Genomic DNA, 25,948 nt, shown 5'->3' on the forward strand with positions numbered 1-25,948 from the left:
GCAGGATCAGAGCAAACATGAGAGTGATGCTCTTGACCTACTGTGAGTTCCAGGTGCTGGAAATCTGCTGCTGTGCCTCCTACAAGATGTGCATTTTTTAATCCTCAAAATTCAAAAGGTTCCTGTTAAATCCAAACTGTTGCACACAAATATAATGTGCTCATCAGAACACTCATGAATCCTTCTAGCTGTAAACCCTGTCCTGTTTTATTCCCTGTTCTATATTACGTGGTGCCTCTTGCTTTGTGACTGCACTGAAAGCTGTCTGGGGCAGAGAAATTATGTCAATTGTACTTTCAGGTGCCCATCACACTTTCAGGTATTGTCAGCTTATTAAATAAAAATCACAATGTAAAACATTTTGGCCTGTTGCTCCAGTTTCAAGCATAGAATTCATTTATATGTGTTTGCAGTTTAATCTCCATGTAGATATTCCTTAACCTTCCAACTCCATCTTGCTGCTCCAGCTGTGGCTTTGTAGAGTTGGGAAGTGGCAGAGATGATATTTTCATGACCTCTAAACACCTGGAGTTTAAAAAGTGACTTAAAACGTAAGAACAAGAGTTCCAGGCATGGATGCCATGAGAGAAGAAATGCAAATATCTGCAGATATTTTATTCTTACATTGATCTGCTTGCAGTTTTCCTTCCAGTCAGGGCTGTCATCATTTGATTCCTGCTCTGAACCATGAACTTTCTGAAAACCTGCTAAGACATCAGCTTGTCTTCATTAGCCTTGAGCACCTTTTGCTGTTTAAATCAAAGCAAGTGACACTGCACTTTTCTGAAAAATTTAAGTGACAAAACTATAGATTGTTCTCTTTGTCAAGAGAGTCTAAAAATGGGGCAGGACTGGCAACCCTCCCATTATTCTTCATATCTTCACTTTTCTTTGAGAGTCCAAATCAGCTGGAAAGACTGGTGATGCAAGTTAGACCATTCCACAGAATAAGAAGGATGCAGATTTCAAGGGAGAACAATGTTCCATTTCTTGTTTAGATGTGGAGGGATCTGAATATTCTCTGTGTGTGCATTAATAGCTGCACTTAATGTTCACGCTCAGGCAAACAGAATGGTAGCCTCAGCCCCAAGCTACATCTAATTGTTAGATGGTTTCTAAGAATTGATGCTTTTCTTTTAAAACTTTATTTTTACCCAATTCTTTTATTTTATTTCTAAAGTCTATAAAGTATTTGGCTATGCAAAAGCAACGCAGGCAGAAAATGTGGGCAACACAGAGGCACAAATGAAGGAATCCCAGCACAGGGATTTTTGTGCAGTTAGGGACCCATATGAATTGTTAAAGAGAAAAACACAGCAACTATCTAGCTTTAAGTGCTTAAAGTGTTTATAACATGACATTTTGATCTATATAAGGATATTAATCTATGAGAGTTTTCTACAAAATAGAAAGTGTAGGAACGTTTCTTTATAAGAGAGCTTCATCTTGTCCAAATTAACGGACAGATCTGCTAACAGAAAGTAGCCTTTAATACTAATCTGCACTTACTTTTGTGAAGTTGATTTAGGCAACTATGGCTAACAAAATCTGTTATTTTGTGTGGCTCCTGCACTGAACCAGATTAAATTTAGCATCTTCCTTAGCATTAATTCCAGCAGGCTTTAAAGTCCACAGGTTTAGTGAGGTTGTATCTATGAATCTTTTGACTGCAACCTATAAAGATGAGCATGCAGTTTCACCTGGCAATTTGAGTTTAATATGGGGTCTGGGGAGAGACACAAACTCCAGGACAAAGCCCAGGAGTTACCAATATTTGTGACTGCCTAAAGTCCAGGCTTTCATGGGGGTCATCTGCAGTCCTAAAACTGTCTCCTAAAGTTCTGGGCATTGTGGGCTATTTTTTTTCCTCGGTTAAAGAGCAGAACTTCATCCATGCACTAAATTTGTTCCACAAGGCTTCTTGCCTAAGCAGCTCTTGCATTCATCCTGAACTATATATACACTGTGACACAGCATGCAGCCTGTGAACCGTGTCTGGTTTCAGCCAACAGCACTAAATTTAACTAATGCACAATTCCACAATTTGGGCTTGCACCGAAGCAGGACCTGAACAATGTTTAAATGCCTTTTGACAGCTGGTATGTTGCACATTTGTTTTATGTACAGTTTTACACCACATCCTAGGAAGTCAATAGTTTTCCTAAGCTATGATAAACCCTCCCCACCTGCCCTTTCTGTAAGCACAGACAGGCTGTGCAGAGAGCTGCCAGTCTTTAGGCACTCCAGTTTTGGTAGCTATGGAATAACCTGCCCAAATCCCAGCACTTAAAATATCAACCAACAGCTTCTTCCCAAACACAGAAATTCAAGGAAGGATTTTTACACACAAGGCAAGCAAGTAAATAATGACACGCCTATGTCTTCTTAGACATGGATAAGATTGGCAATTGCAAGGGAAATACTTCAGCTTCATCCCTGGTTGCATTCAGAGCACACAGCCCTTGCCTATGCTGTAAATTGATCTCATGTCCAGCACACTGATGCCTGCTGGATTTCCAGCAGTCCAGTGGAAACCTCACAAATAAGCTAGGAAATATGGTATTTGGCCAGTGGTTCTTACTTTTTCTTGGAACCAAAAGTCAGTACTGACCTTAATTTCACAACAGCATGACACAACCCCTCCTGCATAGCTGAAAGTGTTCTAAGCTTTTGAAAGTGTTTAAAGATGCTTGTCACACTTGGCTTTAATTGATTTTTGGAGAGCTGATCAAGCCTGGCTGCTTTCCCACATCTCACACTGTGGTGAAAGAGGCCTCTTGGAGTGGACTTGTTCCCACGCTGGAGGATCTTGGTGCTAAGTCTCCATCACACTCCCTGTTTGCAGCCACATCCCTGTTTGGCAGTGTCACGTGAACTTTGTTGGGACAGCTTCAGTGTCTCAAAGCCTTGCAGTCTGACCAAGCTTCAGCTTGTGGTCAGACTCTTGAAGGGTTTTCCAGGAAGTTCTAAAATAAGGAACTTGTCAAGCAATGATGCCAAGAACAAATTGATCATTTCACGAGGGAGATTTTACCCCTTGCCAAACCTCTGACTTAGTGTTTAAGGAAAATCCTGAGCCATCAAGCAAAGGTGAATCATTCTCTCGTAGCATGAGGGAGAAGGTAAGTATAAGGTAATTTTATTTTCAGTCCTTCTCAGGCTTGAGAAGGCTGTCAGAAAAAAAAGACAATATAATTTATTCTGTTTATGGGCTAAAATGTCAAATAGTGCACCAGCCTCTCACCTCTCAATTTATTGGCAAGGTTGTGGTTTACTTGTTTAAAGGCAGATTAAGAAACTGTGGGCCCTGCCAGCTGCCCTGCAGCCAAATGTCTCTGAATTGCCTTATCAGTGACCCATCCCAGAATGGGAATGTTCTGACTTCATGCTTGTTTAAATGAGAAAAAAACATTTCCTTTGCTCTGATAACTGAAGAAGGAGAAATGATTAGTCTGAATTTCAGATGCTGCACAAGGGCAATGAATTTCTCTCAGGGGTATCTGTGTTTGTGCTGGAATTACAACACAGAGAACTGGAGTGACTGCCTGGGGAACAAAATTATTCTTAATCACAGAATTAGGAGAGAAGGGAAAGGGAAAAGTATCAATAAGAAATTGCTCAGTTCTTCCCTTGTCTTTATGCAGGGCCACTATCCCAATGCTATTCCCAAGTGATGTCTAATTTATACCTGCAGGCTTAAATATTCCCCTGTCTTCTGCAGGAAATCCATCCCAGTGCCATCCTCATTATTATTAAGTTTTCCAGGGGCTTTGGCTGTGCTTCCTGGATGCCATATAAATGTGGTTATTTCTGCTGCTATTGGTGTATCTGACAGTTCCTAGTACTGCAATGACCAAACCAGACCCAGCACTGCAACTCAGGCCTTGTGCTGAAGTCAGCCTAAGCTCTTGCTCTTATTTTTTGTATGTCCCAGTATAATTGTATTTTTGGGGGGAATGACAGAATATTATAAACCAATTTCATCTCGTGACTCCCTAGCTTTACCACACAAATGCCACTTAATGGGCCATTCCCCATCCCAAATATGAGCTGTTGATCAATCCTGATGAAGTGCAGCACCTCGTTCTCATTTTTATAAAAGTTCATTTGATTTTTAGACCATTTTTACTAGCTTGTCTGTCTGGTTTAGAATTCTAGTCCTCTCCCCCAGGCTTGCTTATAACCTCCAGGCTGATGTTACATCTTTAATAACCACTTTGCTTATGAATTATCCAGTTGTTTTATGAAATGCTGAGTAACCCCTGATCTGAGTCTTTGCAGTCCTGATGTGATACATCTCCCCATGGGGACAGTGACCCACTGCTAACTCCCAGCACTGACCCAGCCAGTTTTGCTGGCCTCAAAGGTTTTCTTTAGTTTGCTTCTGACAATGCTGTGTGACACAGCCCTGAAATTGATTAAATTTGGCTTTCCTTATCTGCAAGGTCTGTTACCCTGTCACAAAAGGGCACTAAACTAGCTTGGCTTGATTCTTGACAAATAGCTCTTATTTGCAATTCCAGTTATTGTTTTTCAAACACTTACAAAATGTTGGTGGGATTATTGCTTCAAAAACATTCTCGGGGTGGATGGTAAATTGGTTTGTGTGTAGTTTTTCAGTTCTCTTCCTCATTTTAAACAAAGCCACTTCACTTATCCTTTTCCAAGACTGGCATAAGTCACATCTTCCCTGAGCTCTCAGCAGTAATTGCCAATGGTGGCTGTTGTAGGTTCTTCTTTCAATCTCCTGTGGTATGTCTAGTGATAGCCCTTAGTAAAGAGAGCTTCAGGCAGATCAAAACGTAGAAAATGGACTATCACAAACCTACAGACATCAGTAAACAAAGTAAATTTCTGCTAAATGCTTTTCCCTAAAACATTTTCAGTGGTATTAGTTGTGTGATGCTAGCTAGCTTGCCTTATTTTCATTGGTATATAAAAGAGATGCTTAGCTCTGTACCACTTTTCAAGGCATCAACTTGATTAACTTTCCTCTTCTGCTGAACAGGGAAGAAACTCTTCCCTTGGGTTTTGTCTTCCTTATTTTACTCCCCTTGTACCCCTTTAGGTGGTGGATACAGAATGCCCTACTGCAGATATCACAGTAGTTATAATTTTAGAAAAGACTACATTGATAGCTTGAAAAAATATTAGAACAAACATTGCTTTCTACCTCATCAAAGGTTATTGCACCTGTAGGTAATTCCTTCCTGTCCCTTTCTTGAAACTCATGTATGAAAAGTAGGTTATAGCTATGGGACCATAACGAGGGTACAGGAAAGAAACCCATATACCAGGGTGAATGGAAGTGTGAGGGTTTGGATTTTGTGCCAGAATTTCCATTTGATGTTATTTGAAACTGAAGATCATGGCTAGACAGTGTGATCAGCTCTAGATGACTGCACAGTCAAGCTCTATAATGTTTGTTCATGCCCTGGCTCTTGTGGAGCTGCTCCTTTAACAGGCCAGGGAGGCCTGGGATGAGACAAACAATGTAAAACTGGTCCATCTCACACAGCTTCACTCCAGGCATCCAGCAGCAGAGCTTGGATTAGGAGTCTCAGCTTCTCATAAAGCCAGTGGAGACATTTTGGTGGATATGTGTGCCCAGACTCACCTGATGAAGATCCCAGTGACTGAGACCTTTTTCTGGACCTTCCATGCAAAGGAATTTGAATTTCAGTTGCACTGTGGGTTAAAAATTTGCCAGTGTGTCATTCTTGTGGGAATTACTTCCATAACTCTGGGCTGCCCCCTAGCAAGAGAGCATGTCCACTTTGTCAGAAAGTCCTTAGAGAGGACTTTTAAACTAACCTGATCCAAAAGGATAAGCACTGAAGGCAGGGCTGTAAGAGGTGATTCTGAAGAAGTCACAGGAACAAGTGAAATAGAAGCAGAGGGCAGTGCTGGTGAGAGTCTCTAGGGCTGAAGAAAGTCAAGGATAAACTATATCTGTGTCTGAGAGACTGATCCTTCCACAGCTTGGCCGGGTGGCTATTCTGTAGAAGCCAGGAAGGCTGGAGCCTCTCCTTGGTGAGAGGAGATGGAGAGTCCTTCTGTGAGAGCAACAGAGCCATGAATTGAACAGTTATGTTGCAAAATGAGCCTTTAATCATGCTCTGGGGCAAGCAGGTAGGTGTTAGAGCACCTCTTTCTCTTTTCCAAAAGGTATCACCTCCCCTGTCTGAATGCTTGGTGTTTACACAGAATACCTGTCCAGGAAGCTTCCTGCTTTAACTTTGTCAGGACACAATAAATAGATAAAGAAATAAACAAATAAATAAAGATCCCAGATCAAAAGTTGAGCTTGAAGAGAGCATCCTTAAACTTATGCAGTGTGTAGGTTTTGGCTGGGTTCTTATCATGGTTACCCTAATGTGATGCTGTGCAGGATCTGTTTTTGTGGTTGGTCCACGTGCCAGGGGTGCTGTTGTCCCCAAGGCCTCATTTTTATTGTAGTTAAACAAAGACCATAATGGACTCTTCCTCAAAATACAGGGTACCATCAGCAGGCCCTGCAACTTCATCTATCCAAGCAAACTTCTGAGTTTTTCTCTCATTTGATGCCTCGCAGAATGAAATCTCACTTTAAGTGAATTACAGCTGAAGCAAGGGATGAGAGCTGTGTATTTCAGCACAGTCCCTTCGGGAATCACAGCAGCAAACACAAAAATTGCCCAAAACCCTCTTACGCGGGTGGCAGCAGCCAGTGTCTGCTGAGGAGATGCCACGTCCTTTGGGAGCAGAGGAAGAGCGCAGCAGTGACCATCCATCACACCGTGGTCCCTTTAAATCTTCTTCTCCGCTCGGCAGCTCCAATTTTTCCGTGTTGCTATAGCAAATCTCCATGGCAATGACCCCAGTCAGGGAAGGGGGATGCTGGAGGGGCGCATGCTCCCAGGGGCTGCTGGAGCCGTGCCTGCTCCCCAGAGCTGCTCCGAGGGTTTGGCACGGCGAGGACCAGGCTCAGGTACGGGCGAGCCGCTGCTGGGGCAGCGCTGCGTGCGAGCGGGCTGTGCGTGCGCGGGCTCTGGGCTTACCGCATCTCCTCCAGCCCCTTGTGAGGAGCGTGCAGGGAGCAGGCTGCCGGGTGCTCACCGCTTCTCCTCGTTGCAGGCGGGGAAGACCGCTGGAATTGCCGATGAGAGCGATGGCGCTGCCGCCCTGGAGCGAGGCGCGCGTGGGGATGCTGCTCCTGTCGCTGCTCGGCCTGCTCGTGGGCGCCGGCCGGGACCCCGGCGGTGCCATCCCCGCAGAACGTAGGTACCTGCTGCCCCCTGCCCTGCTGCCCTCCCCCGCCGGCCCCAGCACCCCTCTGCTCTGGGGGAGCCGGGTTAACGAGGGACTGATGATGGGTTTGTGCCACGGCAGCAAAGCACGTGAAAACAACGCCACAGCAGCAGCGTGCAAGCAAAGGATCAGTAGTTATTTAAGGAAAAAAAATGCTAACTGCATACTCCTAATTTTCATTTGAACTTGTGCTCATGCTCTTTGTTTGTAGGTCTTTTAGATCTGCTTCTTGAGAGTTTCATTAAAATAGATAATTTTAATTGATAACCACGGATTTGCCACAATACCTATGATGTCCTTACTACTCTGAGAATTGTTAGAAGAAAATGTCTGCATTTCTGCTGGGGCATTGCATCTTGTTTATTTTAGTATTTGGTTGGAACAATAGGTCAAGTTCAACTTTCTTGTAGCTGCTACAAATCAACACAGGGATTGTTTACCCAAACAGTACATTTGGAAAGCAAACATAAATTTCTGAAATCCTGCAAACCTAAAAAATAAATAAATATGACCGACTGGATTGAGCACACCACAGAGCTGGGAGCTCTTGAATTTGGATGACAGCTCTATATGAGCCTCCTCTGTCATTTTCAGTAAGTCTCTAAACTCTCTCAGCTCCAAAATGAGACAATAGTTCAAAGTTATTAGAGAATGGAGTCAATGTTCTCTTGGTGACAGCAAGTGGGAAATAGACACTCATTAGAAACATAAAATGTCCTCAGGGGAAAAAAAACACAAAACAACAAAGAAAGATAATTGCATAAAAACAAATCTCTAGTTCTTAGTCATGCTTACCTTGTATCACAGCTATCTTTTTATATGATTATCAAAATATTTAATATGAAGTCTTATTTAGTCACTGCATTTTATTCTCAATTAATTCCATTAGATGGAACTAATGGAACTTAGATGTTGAATTTCCTTCTTCTTCCATTCTTTTTTTTTTATTAGGGCTAAGTTTTGGTCAGTTCTAAACCAGATCTCACTGCTATTTTGTGTGTCTGTTTCCTAGGAATTCATTAATTCTAACGGGTTTTGTGATAAGTAGTCCATTTTATCTCCTCAAAGAGAAAATCAGGCTTGGAAAATAAATTGTATGTACTCTCTGTGTCAGCACAGGCAAGTTGACACATTTGGGAAAATGTATACAAAGGTTTCTTGTTCTACTTGTGTAGTGAAAACTCCCATTTGAGCTGTAGAACAAAACTCTTGGCTAGGATTTCTGACCCAAGTCTCACAGAATTATAAAACCATAGAAAGTGGGAAGGGCCCTTTAGAGCTCATCTAGTCCAACCCCCTGCCATGGGCAGGGACATCTTCAACTTGGTCAGGTTGCTCAGAGTCAAGTTCAACCTGACCTTAAACATTTCCTGGGATGGGGCTTCTACCACCTCTCTGGGCAGCCCATGCCAGTCCCTCACCACTCTCACTGTAAAAAACTTCTTCCTTAACTAATTTAAATGGACCCTCTTTTATTTCAAAACCATTACCCCTTGACCTGTCACAACAGGCCCCACAAAAAAGACTGTCCCATCCTTCCTACAGTATCAAGGAGTCTTTTTACCATCTTGTTACCACCCTCTAATGGGGCTATGGAGTCCCCTGAACAGCCCCTGAGGAAGATTCCTTCTCTTGTCTTACTCCTGAACGTAAGAGTGTGGAGTGAAGGGCAGGTCAGAGAGTTTCTGTGGCAGTGCTAACATGGCCCCATCCCAAGGAACAGAGGCTGTGAGCACTGCTACAAAAGCAAAATGCTCTTTCTGTCTGAGACCAGGCCAGGAGCTGTCAGCTGATCAGTGAATTGAAAATTGTTTTGGGCTGCTGCAGGGACAGAGTTTTAAAGCCACAAGAACTCCTGATACTCGTCATCAGCCACTTGTTTGGAGAGTGTTGCATAGCTGCTAAGTGCTCCAGACACTTTCTTTTGCCTGTCAAGTTAACCTGATGAAACTCTTCCTGCTGGTTAACCTGTGAAACTCTTCCCTTAGGACATTGTGGATACTGAATGTTCCTGTGAGGTTGCAGAACCAGTTGGTTAAATTCAAGGGAAAAAAAATCCTAGAAAGGGCTGTTAGATACAGTGGCATTTCTTCTGGCTCAGCATATTCCTGAGACCTGGCAGGGTCTTTGGGAATGCATCCCTCCAGACTTGTCCTGTTCTCATGCTTTTCCAAGGCACCCATTGTTGCCATGAAGGTCTCACCTATAACAGTGCCCAGGAATGCCCTGGCACGGGGACCTGGCTGTACCAGTAACCTGCTAGGATGGAGCCTGGCACACTTGTGTCCATGATAGGAGGCCAATTGTCTGGAAGACAGAGCTGACTGTTCCAGAGTGGAGCTATCCCATGCCCTTGAGGCTTGGGAATGCTCCCAGACTTTCAATATTCCTCCAGAGATGTAGATAATGGGAGACTGGACACTGGGTCAGGCCCTCACTTTGGTGTGATCTGGCACAGACACTCCTGGATCCTTTCGTTCTTGATGCTCCAGTGGCTACATCTGCTAAGGAGCTGATCCCCGTGGGCACTGCCCCTTTCAGAGGGCACAGCACGAGCACACACTGTCCCTGTGGCTGGCACTTACATCCTTACTGCTGCCTGTGGGACTCTGGGTGGCCCCGAGGGGAAAGGAGTCTCCAGTGCATGTTCCCAACAGGGATGTAGGATGGACATGGCCATATTTAGTGTCCTCCTGCAGGGCAGAGCAGTGCTCGATGCTTTTCTCTGTCCCCAGGTGTGTGAATGGCACTGGCAGCACGCCCTTAGCGCGGCATTCCCGCATGGAGCACAGAGCCTCTCCCCACCCGGCAGGGGGACTGTGTCCCTGCTGCAGCATCGTGAGCAGGACAGCGGCAGCAATGCTCCCCACCGTGTGGGAGGTGCAGAAGTCACAGGAGAGGAGCATGAGAGTGAGTCACAGATCTCTTCAGCAGTGCAGAGATCCTGTCCTGTGTGAGGCACTGAGACCTGCCTCAGACACCATCCCCTGCTCCCTGCCAGTCACACAGCCAGGCACAGCTCTTTATGCATCATTCTAATTAGCAGTGATTAATTGTGTCCTTATACTTTATTCACAGCACTTAGCATATGCAAAACACTGTTCAAGTTTGAAGTGGTGCTGCTAATACTCATAGATTATTTTCTTTAAATTTTCTGCAAACCACTAGGGAACAAAAAAAAGTTATTTCCCCAACCTCCCATTGCATTTATAGCCCAGATCACCCACTGTGAAAGCTAAAATATGGGATGTGAAGACCAGAAGCTGGTCAGCCTGTTTTCATTAGGCAAGGTGCATGAAATACAAAGAATAAACACCAAGTGTATGCAAGAGAAAGTAAATTAGACTTACACAGTGCTTTCAGTCCCAGATCTTCCCCAAGAAGAAGCCAAGAAACATATTTTTTCTCTTCCCCCACTTCTCCCAAAACACAAAGACACATACAGTCTTTGTGCTGACAGGACCCATTTTAAGAGTTATAGCTGACTCTTGGTAATTCTCATTATGTTAATCCACAGACCTGTTAAGTCTCCCTATGAATGATAGTCTGTTTCCAGCTGTCAGCAAGGAATTAATAGCACTCTGCTATACTTCGCTGTTATGTGACTTAAGATTTGGTTTCATGACTGCTTTAAGCTGATGTAAGCCTGTGCTGCCTCTTCCCTTCTCCTCTCCATAACCTGTTCTCCTCTTCTTGCACTGTTTCTTGTCCTGGCCCCAGAATTTGGGCATTCAGGATCTGCTCTGAGGGAAAAGTCAGTGATCCAGCTGATGGAGGAGCTGCATTGTCACTCCTGCTGTGAGCAAGTGGAAGTGTGAGATGCCATAACCAAGGACAGAAAGCACAGTGGGATTGCTCCTATTGGCAATAACACATATTTGGATTTTTTTTTTTTTTTTGGCAAAACAGCTGCTTAGACATATTTCTGTTGGGGAAATGTCTCCATGGGCACCATTGCTGAAAATATTGTGGGCATGAAGAGAGATCAAATCCATCTAGATAAGTTAGCTTAGCAGCTCAGCTCTTCATTCTGGAAAGCAGACCAAGGCAGAGAGTGATGGAGAACATCAAAGTCATAAGTGGGACAAAGGTGGTGATTATTTAATAACTGTCTCTTCCACTGCAAAAATTAGAGGCAGGAAATGAAAGCAGCAATGTCAACTTCAGAGCAGACAGGAATGGTATTTTGTTCACTCTGTGAATAGCTGAGCTGTGGAACTCATTGCCACAGGATGTTCCAGATGACAAAAGTTTACATGGATTCAGGAAGCAACAGTGCAAATTAATGTGAGAAAAATTCATGGAGGGCTTATCAGTTGTAGAAACCCCAGACAGACACAGGATATCCTCCAGCCCCCTGGTAGGCTAGAAGAACATTGCTAGACACTTACTCTTCTATCTTCCTCAAGTATCTCCCATTGGCTACAGGCTGCCAGCAGGCAGGGATGGTGACCTGACCCACAGACCCAGAGAAGGACCCTCCACCACGGAGCACAGCCCAAGAAATGACATTAAAGAGTGAATAAGCTGTTACGTGGTGAAACTGGCTGCATGTGCACTCTGACTTTGGAGGGCAGTGCTGTGTTAGGAGCTTTGCAGGTGCTGATTCAGGACACCCAGAGCTATGCAGGCAGGCAGAAGATGCTTTAATATCAGGGCAGCTGCTCTCCCAGGACTGGCAGAAGTGAAATAACCACTTGGCATGGTCATGCCATTCCACTAGGACCTCCCTGTCCACACAGGAGCACTTGGCTGTCATACATACCAGTGAATGATCCCACCCAACCATCCCATCACAGCTTTCACAAAGCCCTGGGAAGACTTCCTGCATGACAATCAGTGACAGATTATGCATGGCTCTCCTCAAAAGTGCTTTCTCCCCACTGCAGAAGCAGGAGACATTAATTTATCACCTGATTTTTTTTTTTTTTTTTCTCCTTGAGGTTCTGATTTTGAGAACATTTTGGTGCTTGTCAGCACTTCAGGGCATGCAGCACCTCCTCGAGGTGGAGCCAGGGCAAACCAGAGCGAGGGGAGGGAGCAGAGCATGACACTGAGCGAATGATGGATTTGCTGACAGCAGTCTGAGCATGCAGGTTCTTTCTAAGGGCTCTGTTTCATGCTCTGAAGTGGAAACAATTAAATTACTGCAATACTGAAATCAGGAGGAGGTTGAGTATCTTTAAGCATGCTCAAACCCATCCTGCCACTACTCCTGTGCCTGGAGAGGCAGTCTTTGTGAGCAGTGCTGTTGTGATGGAGGCTGGGAATTCGCATCTCCTCACAGCTTGGGAATTAAATCCCTAGCTTGATCCCCAGGTCTCCCTGAGGTGTCACTTGCATGGAGGGGAGATGGAGAAGGACAGGTGGGAGAAAAATTCCTCCTGAATAAATAAAACCCCTCAGAGGCTTGGTGAGGGCTGACAAGCACTCTGGCTGCTCCCTCCTCCAGGTACAGCTCAGAAGGCAGTGCTGGCAGCAGAGTGCCAGGCACAGATGGGTGCTGCAGGGCTGCTCAGCAGGTCCCTGGCTCCAGGCAGCTCCCCAGCCATCTCAGCAGCAGCTCTGCACCCTCTTTGCTTTGCTAGAGCAGCACAGGTGGCTGCCTGAGGACAAGGATTTCAACACTCCCCCCACCATGGGAGCTCTGTGATCAGTAAATGTCATCTTTCCCCATTCTCCCGGCATCTCCTCCAGGGTCTGCAATTTCTTCTTCTGAAAACTCGCACATCATTAACTTCAAACTGTCAGAGACTGGTGCAGGGTGAATCCTGGCAGAGCAGAAATGCCCAGGTTCAGAAGTGAGCCATTTTAGTTGTCAACTCCCCTCCTCCTGCACTCTCTGCCTTTTCCCTGCCCTGCCCCTCTGTGCATACACACTGGCAGCAGCTGCAGAGCCAGTGGGATGCTTTGCATTCCTGGCAGAGAAAAATTACAGCAGCAGGTGAAAGGAAGCAAATACAGATCTGGTATTGTCCCTTGCCAAGCTGCTCTGTAAGAGCTCCTGTGAAAACAGACCTGCCTGTCTGGATCCTGAACCACTGCAAACTGCTATTTCCAGTGTATCTGTTGAGAATTAACCCATATCTGAGAAGGGGTAAGGATTTCGGTTTGGAGGGGAGGGCTGGGGGCTGAAGCAGCAGGAAGAGTCAAGCGTGGGCCACGTTCAGAAAAGCGCACGCAGCAAGGTGCTCCTCTGGCATTTGCACAGAGTCAGGTACGGGCAGCCCTAGCTTGGCACACATGCAGGTGTGGTGGTGGGAGTGGAGCGTGTCCTGGCCAGCCGAGTGCTGCTGCCGTGTGCTGCTGAGCGCCGTGTCCCGCTGTGACAGCGATGTCCCCCGGCTGTCCCCGCAGGCCGGCCCTGCGTTGACTGCCACGCGTTCGAGTTCATGCAGAGAGCGTTGCAGGACCTGCGGAGGACGGCGCGCAGCCTGGACACGCGGGTACGTGTTCCGCGGGATGCTCTCCCTCCCTCCCCTCCCTCCCCTCCATCTCCCGGCGGCCAGGCCCGCCTGACTGCCTGCAGCAGACCTGACATCCCTGCTGACTCACTCCCATCCCGGCAAAAGGGTTTACACCAAGCACAGGTTATTTTTCACAGTCTGCAGAGGTTCGGGAATGATGGTCTAGTCTGACTGCTTGCATAACAGCCCAAGGAATCACCTCAGACATTCTCTGCAAAGGGAAAAGGAAAGAAAATGTACAAAGGAGAGGCAGACAAGACAGATAATTTGTTCTCTGCCTCACAACGCCGCTCCCAAGCTGTGGGCTGACCATTGGCTGGGCAGGGGAGAGAGAAGGCTGGCAGGCAGGGCTGGCAGAGGAAAGGGAAACGCACACCCCCCTGCTCCTGGAGGGATGCTGTGCAGAAAAGGGGAAGCACATTTCTTCATGCGTTTGTCACAGCACACAGGGGATTGTGCCACTTCATAGTTTCCAAAAGTCTCAGTGAGCAAAATGAGGGTGTGTTAAATCCCCCCATTTTGGTAATTCATACAAGTGTGGGTTTGTAAATACGCGCAAACTGGCTGGGGTAGGATTTACCACAGTGGTTCTGTTGCTGAAGTTTGCAAGAGGCAGGAGGTCTCTCCCCTCTAATAAAGCCCCTCCATGCATGTCTTGTTCTGCCTCTCCTTCCTTTGAGCAGGACCATCCCTCTTGGCAGGTGAGAGGGCTCCTTGCTCCTCTACAGTCACACTCAGCTCAAATTGTCATTCCCAGCAAAGCCAAGCAAAGGGACATAAACCAATGATGTGTCTCAAACCATAAGGCAATTATACAGCTTTGCCTTTGTTTCCTTGTGACCTTGGGCAGCCGTGTCAGGCCCTACACAATAAACTTGGAATGACTTCAGCTTTCTTGAGCTATCAATAGCAACCTGATTAGGACAAAGTTCTGAGTGTGGGTTACATTCCAAAAGTTTCCCATGCACTTGAGTAATAATAAATAACTCTTAAGTGGTAAAGTGTCAGTAGAGGATCTTTACCTACAGCAGCTGTGCTGGGCACTTCTTGTGCATAGCAGAGTTCCACTTGTTTGGATTAGGGTCAACTGAAATGTTTTGTACTTGCACATGACATGTCAAGACCAGGTGCAATTGCAGCTGTGCTGGTTCTTATACTGCCAACAGTATAGTTAACTTCCCAACTGGGAAGTTAAGGATTTTTTTGAATGCAATGGAGGCAGCACAATTCCTCAGTCCCACCCACAGAGCTATTCAGATGTGTCTGTGATGTCTGTTCTATCTGGGGAGTGGACTGAGGGTGCAGCCCACCAGAGAGCTGCGCTGTGGTGAGGTGAGGCAGAATATAAGGGGAGGAGCTGGTGCTGGGGTGCCACAAGATGAATTTCTGTTTCTGTGAGGACCTGGACAGGCCTGGCATGCCAAGGCACGGCCTGAGACAGCTCCCAGTGTTACAGAGCAAGGGGCATAGGAGCAGTGCATCACAAAACCAAACAGAACTTGTTGTTTGTAAAATCACCCATCCTTGGACAATTGAACTTAACACTACTAGTAAATAAAGGCTGTATTACTGTACACCTTTCCCAGACTTTGGATTGATACTCCAAAGGGCTTTCTATCAGAGATGCTTTGGTTAAACAGAAATTATTGAGAGATGTGGAGATATTAAAGTCAAATATAGCAACCAAGGTCCTATAAATGGCACACTATGGCCTTCTATACTCTGACAGGTAGAGCTTCCATATCCTTACTCCACTGCTGTTGCTTGGCTCAGCTATAATTTCTCAAGTTTGACACAAAAATAACTTCGCTGAATTACTCCTGAGTCTTGGAAATTGTTGCTACAAGGGCAAGCCCCATGCAGGATTGCTCCTGCATATCAGGGACTTTCTAAGCCAATGCCGTCAAGGCCACAATTAATTTTTGTAATTGATATCTCTCTTTCACAGTCTTTCAGTTTGCAATTGAGTGCTCCCAGAGCTGCTCTTCCTGCCTGTAAATAGTCCTGAGTGACGCCCAGGCAGAGTTTGTGGTAGCAGTGGCAGCTTGTTGGCATTACTGTGAAATCCAATAAGCCTGTTTGATGTTCAGATGATTCTATGATTTCTCCTGGGCTCCCAACAATGGGAGCATTCACTCATCCAGGATTTCATTGTGCAAGCGGGGAGCAGTGCTGAGCAGTGCCTGCTGTTGCTCTAAGCTGATAAGTGAAAGCAGGCAAGGAATGTGAACAAGCCCTCTTTAATGCAAAGGTGGATGTCAAAAGTTTGAGATGAGGAGGATATAGGGCTGTGGGGGAGGGAAAGCTGTTCTGAAACAGCCTGTCCTGCACAAGCTGGCAGTCTGAGAAGAGAAATGAATGACAGAGAGTGGGCACTGCTGGGGGACAGGGGGACTGCTGGCCCAGCCAGGCAGGAGGGGAGCAGGAGCCACACAGGGGTGCCCAGCTTCTCCTCTGGGAAATGCCTTGGTTAATTAGCCCTTTGCTGTGTCTAATGTGTCAGGAGGTATCAGGACAGAGGAGCACCAGCAGGCTGAAGACCTGGTTGTTTCACAGAGCTTTCAGATAATTTTTTAACAAGTGGTTTCAACCTCTAATGGGTTTTTGCATTAGAAACTCATTCACAGTGAATTTCAGCCCACTAAATTAATTTTTTATCTCCTCAAGAAACTCTTCAAAGCCAGTCTTCAAACTGTTTGAGGGACCACAGGGTGAAAACCACAAGATATGCTCAGGAAGAAATTTCTCTTCAGTCACAATTGCACTTGCTGATGTGAATTCCTTGCACCAACAATCTTGAGACTCATGAGAAATTGGCTTCTGAATGGTGCCATGCAAAAGATTCAGCTTTTTTTTCTCCAAAAATGTGACAAGAATCCACAAAATATTTAAGTTATTTTATCACAATTAACTAAATGATACTTGAATATTTTTAAAGATCTAAAATTATTTTCCCCCCTGTATGCAGAGGAAAAAAAGCTTGGAAATGCTTTTCCACTAAGGAGCTCCAAATACAACAGCAAGTAATTTTAAATTATGTATATTGGAAATGGTTTTCAATGTTTTGCTTGAGTACTGATAATAAAGCAACTGTCAGTAATTTAACTCAGATTGAAATAGGAACCACACACTCAGAATTAGATCTGCCTTGAAAGATGAGTTTCAGACAACTGGGTTAGACTGACAGCTGGATTCAACTCAGAGTTGTCCTAGAGAAACAGCTCTCAGTGTAACTGAGAGCACAACTGGCTCTTCAGCACTTGCTGTCTGGTGCAATTAAATGATATAGGACTGAAGGCATCGTCAACAGGAAGCCATCAATCACCACGAAGGAATTCAGAGCAGTGCAGTTGAAAGTAGAATCTGTCGCAGTGCTTATAAAGGACACTTTAATAATTTTGACAGCCTACTCCCTAGAAGTTAACCGTGAAAATGAAAACATTCAAACTATAAAAATACTCTCCCTGCATCTCAGTTTTGAATATACTCATTTCATCTCTTTTTCTGGATGAAAACCAGCACTAACTACTATGATTTTTCACTCAGCAGAGCACCTTGGCTACTGCTGTGCAGAGGGATTAGATTTAATCAATTATATACTCTTTTAAAGCAATATATTCAGTTCTTTGATTTCATGGGTTTTTGTTTGGTTTTTTTTTCAGACAGAAACCCTCCTCCTGAGAGCAGAAAAGAGAGGCCTGTGTGATTGCTTCCATGCATTACACTGAAATGAGCACTGCGATTTGGCCAATGGACATATATTCATTTTTAATATGCTGTTCAGTAAATTACAGGAAGATACAGAGTGCAAGTTGTGTCCCACCATAAGGAAAAGTATTTCTATCAAAACAGGTATAGCTCAGATTATTTTTGCTTTGTTGTGGTTTGTCATAAGTCTATGTGATATTGCATCAGCTGAAATGCAAGGAGAAGAAACAGTGCCGAAATCTTGCTTTTGGGTTTTATGCAATGATAGCATCCTGCTTTTTGGTTATTTCATGCCAAAAATTGTCCTTGGACTCTCAGGTGAACCTCTTGGCTTATGTGAATTGGCATAGATCTGTGAAAGCCAGTGAAGTCAATTTTTTTTTATGTATTTATAGAAGAATAGCATGAAAAGGAAGCTACTTTGCCATGATGCATAGATAAACATTTACAAACAATCAGACTTGTTATTATATAGAAATTAATAGTTATCACTGATTGCTTGGCGGTCCAAGGAAGGGATTTGTTCTCCAATTGTATCAATAGTCCAGTGCACAGCAAACACAACAATCTGTCTCACAATTTCGATTTCTTCAGAGCCACACAGTAGCTGTGATCTTTTTGGACAGATTTATTAAGTATCTAATGTGATCAGTAACATTTGTAATCACATGAATACTGCCTGGCAGTTGAACTGATTGCATCTGCCAAAATCTTCTGGAGAAGTGTCTTTCATTAAGCAAATCACATGCTGGATTGAACCACTCAAAGTGGCCTCTACAGAGAGTTTTGGCAGAGAGCCTACACGATGCCTGCCTGCTCAGGAGTCTCTTGCAAACTGTATTTTGGGAAATACTTAAATTCTATCAAAATGGTCCTTAGCTCTTGCATGGACTCTGCACTCCACCAGGGTGGGTTATAGTGCTGATGTTATTCGTATTCCTGCTGCAGTGGGAGACAAGGGACAACAAAACAATTTAAGCAGTGTAGTAGTAGTAGATAATAAGATTGTGCCTTGTTACTCTTTAAAAGAGAATAGCAAATCCTTTCTCATTGTTTGCATTTTTTTCCTTTATTTTGGGAAGCAGAACAGAAACTGGCCCCAGTGAAAAGTTCCTATTGATAACAATACATTTTTCATCATTCCCAAAGTAGAGATCTGTGTATCAGCTCGAGCATCGATGTACAGGCTCAAAACTTTTATACAAACCAGAATATGGGAGCAGGATCACCAAAATAAGTAGTTTTCAAAGTAATTTTACTAATTCTTTTCAGTATGTCTGTTTTTTCCATAGGTGGCTGGCGGTTTTGATATTTTGCTCTCAGCCTGCTCAGTAAGTTTGGATGGAAGCTATCTGTATGTTTCCAAACTGCTTCTCTCCCATTTTGTCTGCAACATCAAACACAGGGAAATAGGGAACTTTGACCCACTGCCAACTTACTATTTCATGTGCAATCGTACTCAGTAACACAAAGGAGCATGTTGCCATGTATTTCACCAAAGTTGTTTGAAAGGCATGTGGTTCTCAGCAAGGAAAACCTCTCTTGAACCTGCATTTCAAATAAGAAATCCCCTTTGTCCTTTGTAGTATCCCAGCAAACCCCTTTAGAGGTCCTTGGGACCTGTTTTGTGTACAAGAGAAGCAGCATGACACAGCACCAGCTCCCTTCTGGTAGCATCACACTGCTGTGGCACCGGGCAATAGAGCAGTAGGGGTTTTCATCATAGACCAAATTTTATTGTACAAAGAAAGCAGTAGGATTAACACAGCTTCCTTGCAAAATACCAGCCTTTGGCTTCTTTACTCTCACTTATATTTGGACCAAAGTAATGCACAGCTTTTGAGCCAGCTTTTTGCAGGAGATGGAGTCCCAGCACTGAACCTGTGAATTTTCAGGTTTAGCTCAGCTCCCCTTTCACGGGGCAGCACATCTATGGTTTGGTATTGATATTGTGCATGCTTATTCTGCTGGTACCCTAAAGAGCCTTGCAAAGTCCTGTTCCAAAAACTGGGTTTTTTTGTTCATGCTTTCATTTAGAAATATGGTTGCTCACAGATGAGTTTTGATATATGCAGCTTGTAACAATATAAAGGTGGAATTAAGTGGATGTTGTCTGACTCCCAAAGGGATCAGAGTGACACTGCAACTTTATGGTTGTACCAGACTGATTATTCTGTACTTCTCTTTGTCTATAATACAACACAATAAAAGGGCAAGATGCATTATAGTATTTGGTGTGCATTGTTTCTGATTTGACTAATTGATGGTGATTATGCATTAATTAATGTCTGTTTGTTAATTAGATGGAAAATACACAGAAAACAATTATATTTTTAATACAAAAATAAGAAGACCTTGTCTTTGGGCTAAATGTATTAATATATTCTTATTTGCTGAAGTATAAAATCCAACTCACTCTTATTTGAAATAAAGGTACAGCAATGATTCTTTGTGAATTTCTTTAAGGACTGCTTATTCTATACATGGTGGTTTTGATAAAGTTCCTTATAATTGCAGGATGGAATGAAGAAAAATTGGAGCTAGATAGTTTTAATTTATTTTTGCTCAGGAAGTTAATTGAAATTCAGAACCCCTTGAGTCTCCACTTACTAGAAGAAAACATGTATTTTGCAGAAGGATTTAATTGCAAGAGTGCTTAAAGCAGAAAGTTTTTTCTTCCACCCAATGCTTTTTTTGCTGCAGAGTTCTCATGACCTTTTGAAGCCAAGCTGTGTCTTCTCTTCTCTTCTCTTGGTGCAGTGCTGCTGCTGATAGCCCTGGGCACATGGTGTTTGTACACAGGGTGGAATGCAGGTGGTAGCCTGGGAAATTCACAGCCAAGTCCTCCCTGGAAGAGAAATGGCATAATCATGGTAGTGTGTGCTGTCTCTGGGCAGGCAAGGTGACAGAAATCCTGGTCATGATCCCCACATCTCCAGACCTTCTCATACCTGAGCCAGTGCCTTCTTTGGGTGTAATTTTGTGTGTATTCTAAGTCAGTAGTTTTGGACTGAGTCTCAGAACAACTCCAGGAAGACATGCCTGGATTACATTCTGGAAATGGAAACACATTTTACCTGGCTTGCAATGTAGAATCCTGTTAGGTAACATCAAAGCTCAGTAGTATTATTGCTAGCTGAATCTAGCTGGTGAATTGACTCTCTGGAATACTCTGAAAATCCTGTGGAATACCCTCTTCAGATGGAAACCTCATATTTAGAAACCAGTTATGTCTCCGTATCCTGAATTGTCTGTCAGTAAATCCTGGGTGATCTGAGCATCTGACATACATTCCCCAGTTTCAAAGAAATAAAGTGTGGAAGTAGTTCCTTTGAGAGTGACTATGTAGTTTCTGTGCCCTCCTCTGACCTGCCCCAGGCTGGAACCCAAGAGCTCCTCCTGTAGCAGTGGGACTCATGCTTTGCACACAGATCTCACCCCCATGAGTCAAAGCACTTGCTGAGATGAAGGAGGCTAACAGGAATCCCAGCTCACTTCAAAGTTTAGTTCAAGGGTAATTTAAAAGCAGAAAGGCTCTAAAGATGTTGAGGCTTTTGTGAGGCAAAGAAGAATAAAGGATGTTTTCCCTTTGGAACTGGTGCAAGGGGCAATTTGCCTTTGCCCTCTTGGCCTGCAGATGGAGACCCCCTTATCTAAAGCAATGTTCTGCTCAGTCCTTCCCTGGCCAGGACTCAGTGCATGAGAGAACGGGGGAGCAAATGTGGAGGGGAAAACACACCTGCCCTTCACAGCCTGGCTGAGTTCCTGGCAAATCAGGGCTCCTGACAGAGAAACCAGAGCTGCAGCCTCGCAGGGATTTACGTGCTGAGCGTGGTTAGCAGGGGCTGCAGCCCCTCTGGCTGAGGGCAGTGCTGCAGACAAAGTGTCACAGCAGCATCAGAGCCAGGCTTTGAAAAGGGGAGCCCAGAGGTGTTGTGTGCATTGGTGCAAAGGAAGGGATCAATCCTCACACTCTCATCAAGTACAGCATGTGAAATTTCCAAACTTTCCAGGACCTGCTTTTGAGAGCTGTGCAATGAAACGCAGATGGAAGAGGAGGTTGCAAATAACCCCTGTGCTCCTCAGCTGAAGCTGTGCAGAAGATGGGAAGTCTCAGGGAGGCTCTGTGCTCTATTTGTTCCCAAAGAAGATACAGAAGAGTCGGAAGCATCTTTTGCTAACTGGTACTTGCTGATTTAAAGATTAAGGGGAAAATAATTTGCATGTGCTTTTACCATCTAAGGAGAAAGACAACATTCACTTAAAGAGTGTTCTTTGCAGCAAACATTAAATAGAGGTGGAAAACTAATATCAATTGCAAATATATAAGACATTTAAATATTTAGCCTCATTTTTTCTGTATTAAACATTTTGGATAAATAATTCTTGGCTGCAGTGGATGAAGCAGATGGGTCTGCCAAACTTCTGAAAAGTCACCATGATTTTCCAATGTCTGATTCTGTTTCTGCCTTGAACTGGCTTTGGGGTTCTGTTCAGAACATGCACCTCCACACAGGCAGAGGACGGAATTTGTTTTACCCCATATTCCCATGATCATTTGTTGATTGCTGAAGAAGGATCCCACAACAGAGGGGCCTTTGGTCCAATGTGTACAAGCTTCTGTGCTCTTGCTGTGCTTTTTATGTATGTGGCTAGAAACAAGTTGAAGTTATTAACTTGCTGAATCCCAGAAGGGAGGAATGAAAAACACCAGGAGGTTCTCAAAAAGTCACTTAATCATTCTCATGGTTCTTGAGGAGACTGAAGCACATGGTGGGCTTTGCAGGAGTCCACTTGCCTCAAACCTGTGTCATTCCCTCCATCCCTGAGCTGGGTGGCAAAGGGGAGACAACTGGATCTTTACATCATGCCATTGCTGCTGGCCATTGAGCTCAAAGATGTTGGAGAGGAAAAAGCAAAAGGCCCAGTGGCAGCACAGAGCAGCCACCCATACACTGAGGAACCCCAGGTATCTGCCTGCCCTGTCTGTGTCCCTAACATATATAAAAGAGTTAACATGGATGGTGTTCATAAATGTCTATTATTAAATCTGTATCCATCATTATCTTTCCCGTGCTCCTTTCAGAGAAGTCTCTGTTGTTCAGCCTGGCTTGTCTCAATGCATTCTTTGGACTCCATATCATGGTTCTGTTCATGCTGAAATCATCAGAGCTGTTTTCTCAACACTGTGGCCCAAAGTCTACCCTTATATGCCCACATGGGAATCTCCATGATCTCCCTGAAAACCACATGGGATGACCCAGGCCTGTTTCACAGAACACAGTGTTTTGTTTCCTCTCTTGTGTAAAACAGCTGCCTTTTGGATCTCCTGCTGTTCCCTTACAGTGCTATAAAATTTTTCCTGGACAGAGCAAAGCTCCTGTTCCCCATCCCTAGAAATACAGAACAGGGGGCTGAGGGCAAAAGGAATTTGATCCTTATTATAAATTGTGTTTCTCAAGCTAATCACAAGGCCAAGGTTAAATATTACCCATAGTTCAAGTACTGGCCATGTGAAATATCAAACAGAAGCCCAGCCTTTTTATAGTGGTGCAGAAGGTATTTCATCACTTGAAAGCATTAAGATACTAAAGATAGATGGTGCCTGCAGCACGGATTCCTGAATATATCTGTTTTTTTTCTAACTGTTGGTACACCAACCTGCTTTTACCAGTTTGTACATTATAGATGGGGACAGAATGACACATCTCAAGGGGACAGATTCTCTTTACATCAGATTTCATTCCATATAAATAAATTAAAAAGGAGAGGTAAAACTATGGATCTACAATTTTTTTTTCCTCACAGAAACTCAATAGCAATAACAAGTCCATCTTCCCTGCTGTTTAATTACTTTTCTTTTTAATTGCTTAAGAAACTGTGCCTGTAGCTCAGTACTCAAGGTGTATGTGGGAGGTGAATGTATAGCAGACTGTAAAGCATGTCAAGCTCATCAGTAGCAGTTTGCACAAGCCTGAAGAGGAATTTGGAAGTTAGGAATTTTTGAGCTGTGATATAGCTTTGCCACTTGAGTGCTTTCAGGTACTGCCAATGTTTCTTTTGTCATCTCTGGCCTTCAAATTCATCAAAGGAGAAATATTCTTTCCCTAAGAAGAATGCAAGCCACCATGCCTCAATTGTGGAAGTATTAAAGACAAACCTTAATATGAAAAATAGCAAATTCTTCAAGTTAAAATTGTTTTAAGGTGAAATCAGTAGACAGCATAACTCCATCTGATTTCTGGCATTAAAAATGCAAAAAAAAAATATTGTCTGTCTAACTATTGGCTGTTTAGCTAACACTTGGTTAATATATGCAGGCAATAAAGAGATAAGTGTATACATTTAAGCCATTTATCAAATCACTGGTTTTCCTACTTGGAATCTAATAAAAAGCTTTCAAACTCTGGTGCACATTTCTAATGTCTCTTCCTGAGCTGTGTTTTTTATAATTCCTTCCCCAAAACAATCACATCAGTAAGTCTCAATACCAAGATGTGCAAGAGAAAGGAAAGAACAAGGTTATTTTGTGAGCATTCACGAAGGAGGACAAAGGAGAAGGTTATAAATTTCTGTTCAAACACTCGAGGTAAGATGTGATGTGCAAGGCCCATCATAACATGACCTCCTCTCTCTAAATAGATGGCTGTATATTGCTTGCAAAAGAAAAGTATTCAATAATGCATTGAATAATTGTGAATATTCAATTATTCTGAAGAATGGATTGTAAGGATACTTCATTGTTGTGCCAAAAAAACCCATGCAACAAAAGCCAAGGAGAAGTGGTAAAATTTAAAACCTTCTTCATTGAAAATAATCAACTATTTCCCATACATACAGTTATATAACAGAAGCAAACAACTTCATTGTGATGTAGTTTGAGTTGGATCTGGATGTAAATAAATTAATTTGATTTAATAAGTGTTGTGTGCTTGCCACAGTGTTGGACCTTGGTCAGTTCTCTAACTGCAAGTGCAATGATGCAACACTTGAGGGAAAAAAAAACCAAAATAAAATAATAGCAAAAGTTTGAGAAGACAAATATGATAAACTTGGGAAAATGCATTTAACCACTTTCCATTTGACATGAGGTCTGATTTACACCATGTTAAAACTTCAAATGCACATGTGAGCAAGTTTTTTGTATTGTCTCTTCAGGGTCAATGCTGTGAGCAGAAAGAAGCTTTGGACTAAGTTTAGTGGAGAAGCTTTTCTGTTGAGTCACAAGGTGCAGAAAGTCCCTGTCCTTCTAAACTCCTCAGAGAGGAGCATGGATGTGGCCGGGTCCAATCCTAGTCCCAGATTTAGTCAAAGGGCTCTATAGATGCAATTGCAGCTTTGTACTACTTTGTTCTGTGGGATTAAGGATGGCAACCCAGATATACTTGTATTAATAACATTAATCATTTATTTTATTGATGATTCTAATAATAAACATTAGAATACCCTAATCAGAATTATTTACTGCACTGTATAGACAGTTATAGTTACCAGCATAGTGCACTGTTTTCTGAAGCAATATTGAAGCAATGATATTAAAGACAGTAAAATAATTATTAAGTAGAGACTGGACGTTACTCTCCCATACCAACAACTGTGGGCAAATCTCTTTCACTTGGCCTTGAGGAGCATCCCCACTCATGGAAGAATGTCACAAATGCTCTTAGCAAAGGTTTGTTTGAAGTCCCTGCCATTAAAATGTGGGATTTGATATAAAATTATTGACTCTTGGTGAGATGTTTGTGTGCCAGATCTGTCAGCTCAGCAGCCTTTAGCTCAGCAGCTTTAGATGAACTATCAGTACTATCAGCTGGTTCCCTTATCAGTAATTTGCCTGCTACATCCTCACTGGTGCCAGTTTCTGTCAGGAAACCTTGTTCTCCACATCCTCAGAATGTCTGACTTTGGGATTGATGAGTCAGGCTGGTCTTGGCGTTCTTCAACACCAAAAGCAATTCAGTGTCCCTTCATTCTCTATCTACCACTGATAACTTCTACAACTAGGATAAAATTCCTGCTGTTTAACCCCACGTAACTGATTATAGCAACCTGCTATAATCAGTTGCCATGTAGACAGACCCACAGTGTATTAATTTAAGGTCACCTGATGGCTCATGTACATCAGTTCAGGAACTTTATAATCAAATTCAGTCTGCAGTTAGCCAGTGTGGGGTTTTCTGTCTGAGTCTGGCACACAGCTGGTCGTTCTGATGCCCATAAACTCCTGCCAGTCACTGAGAGCCTGGAGAAAGCATCCAGGTCCTTCTGCCTGGGTCACTGACTGGCTCAGTGGGGAACAGTCCTCCAGGAAAAGTGTTCTGGCACATGGAGCCTGGGAGGCTGAGTCATTTCCCTGGACTTGTCACTTCCCCAGGGTGTTCACTAGAACTGCCCTTGGGCCCATCCTTCCAAAACAGGGTACAGAGACACCTCTGCCTTTCTGCTGGGTGTGAGCCAAGTGTTAATGGGGAAAAAATAACCTT

General features: G+C 43.7%; 1 protein-coding gene across 7 annotated transcripts; it reads left to right on the forward strand.

Annotated features, from left to right (window-relative positions):
• The first annotated feature begins 346 nt into the window (after positions 1-346).
• On the forward strand, positions 347-19,921 carry NICOL1 (NELL2 interacting cell ontogeny regulator 1). 7 transcript variants are annotated; one of them, XM_085578490.1, is made up of 5 exons: positions 6,556-6,970; positions 7,117-7,259; positions 10,026-10,200; positions 13,648-13,736; positions 17,420-19,921. In XM_085578490.1, exons 1-5 carry the CDS (start codon positions 6,848-6,850, stop codon positions 17,436-17,438), a joined length of 549 nt encoding a protein of 182 aa, XP_085434616.1. In that variant the 5' UTR covers positions 6,556-6,847; the 3' UTR covers positions 17,439-19,921. The 7 variants fall into 7 exon arrangements, with proteins under 7 accessions (XP_085434613.1, XP_085434615.1, XP_085434617.1 ...); XM_085578487.1 differs by lacking the exons at positions 13,648-13,736; positions 17,420-19,921 and adding an exon at positions 347-3,122 and having other exon boundaries at positions 5,982-6,970; positions 10,026-12,226; XM_085578492.1 differs by lacking the exon at positions 10,026-10,200 and having other exon boundaries at positions 6,929-7,015.
• The last annotated feature ends 6,027 nt before the right edge of the window (positions 19,922-25,948 follow it).

The sequence above is a fragment of the Lonchura striata genome, chromosome 4 (genome assembly GCF_050655825.1).
Source record: "Lonchura striata isolate lonStrDom1 chromosome 4, ASM5065582v1, whole genome shotgun sequence".
Lineage (NCBI taxonomy): Eukaryota > Metazoa > Chordata > Aves > Passeriformes > Estrildidae > Lonchura > Lonchura striata.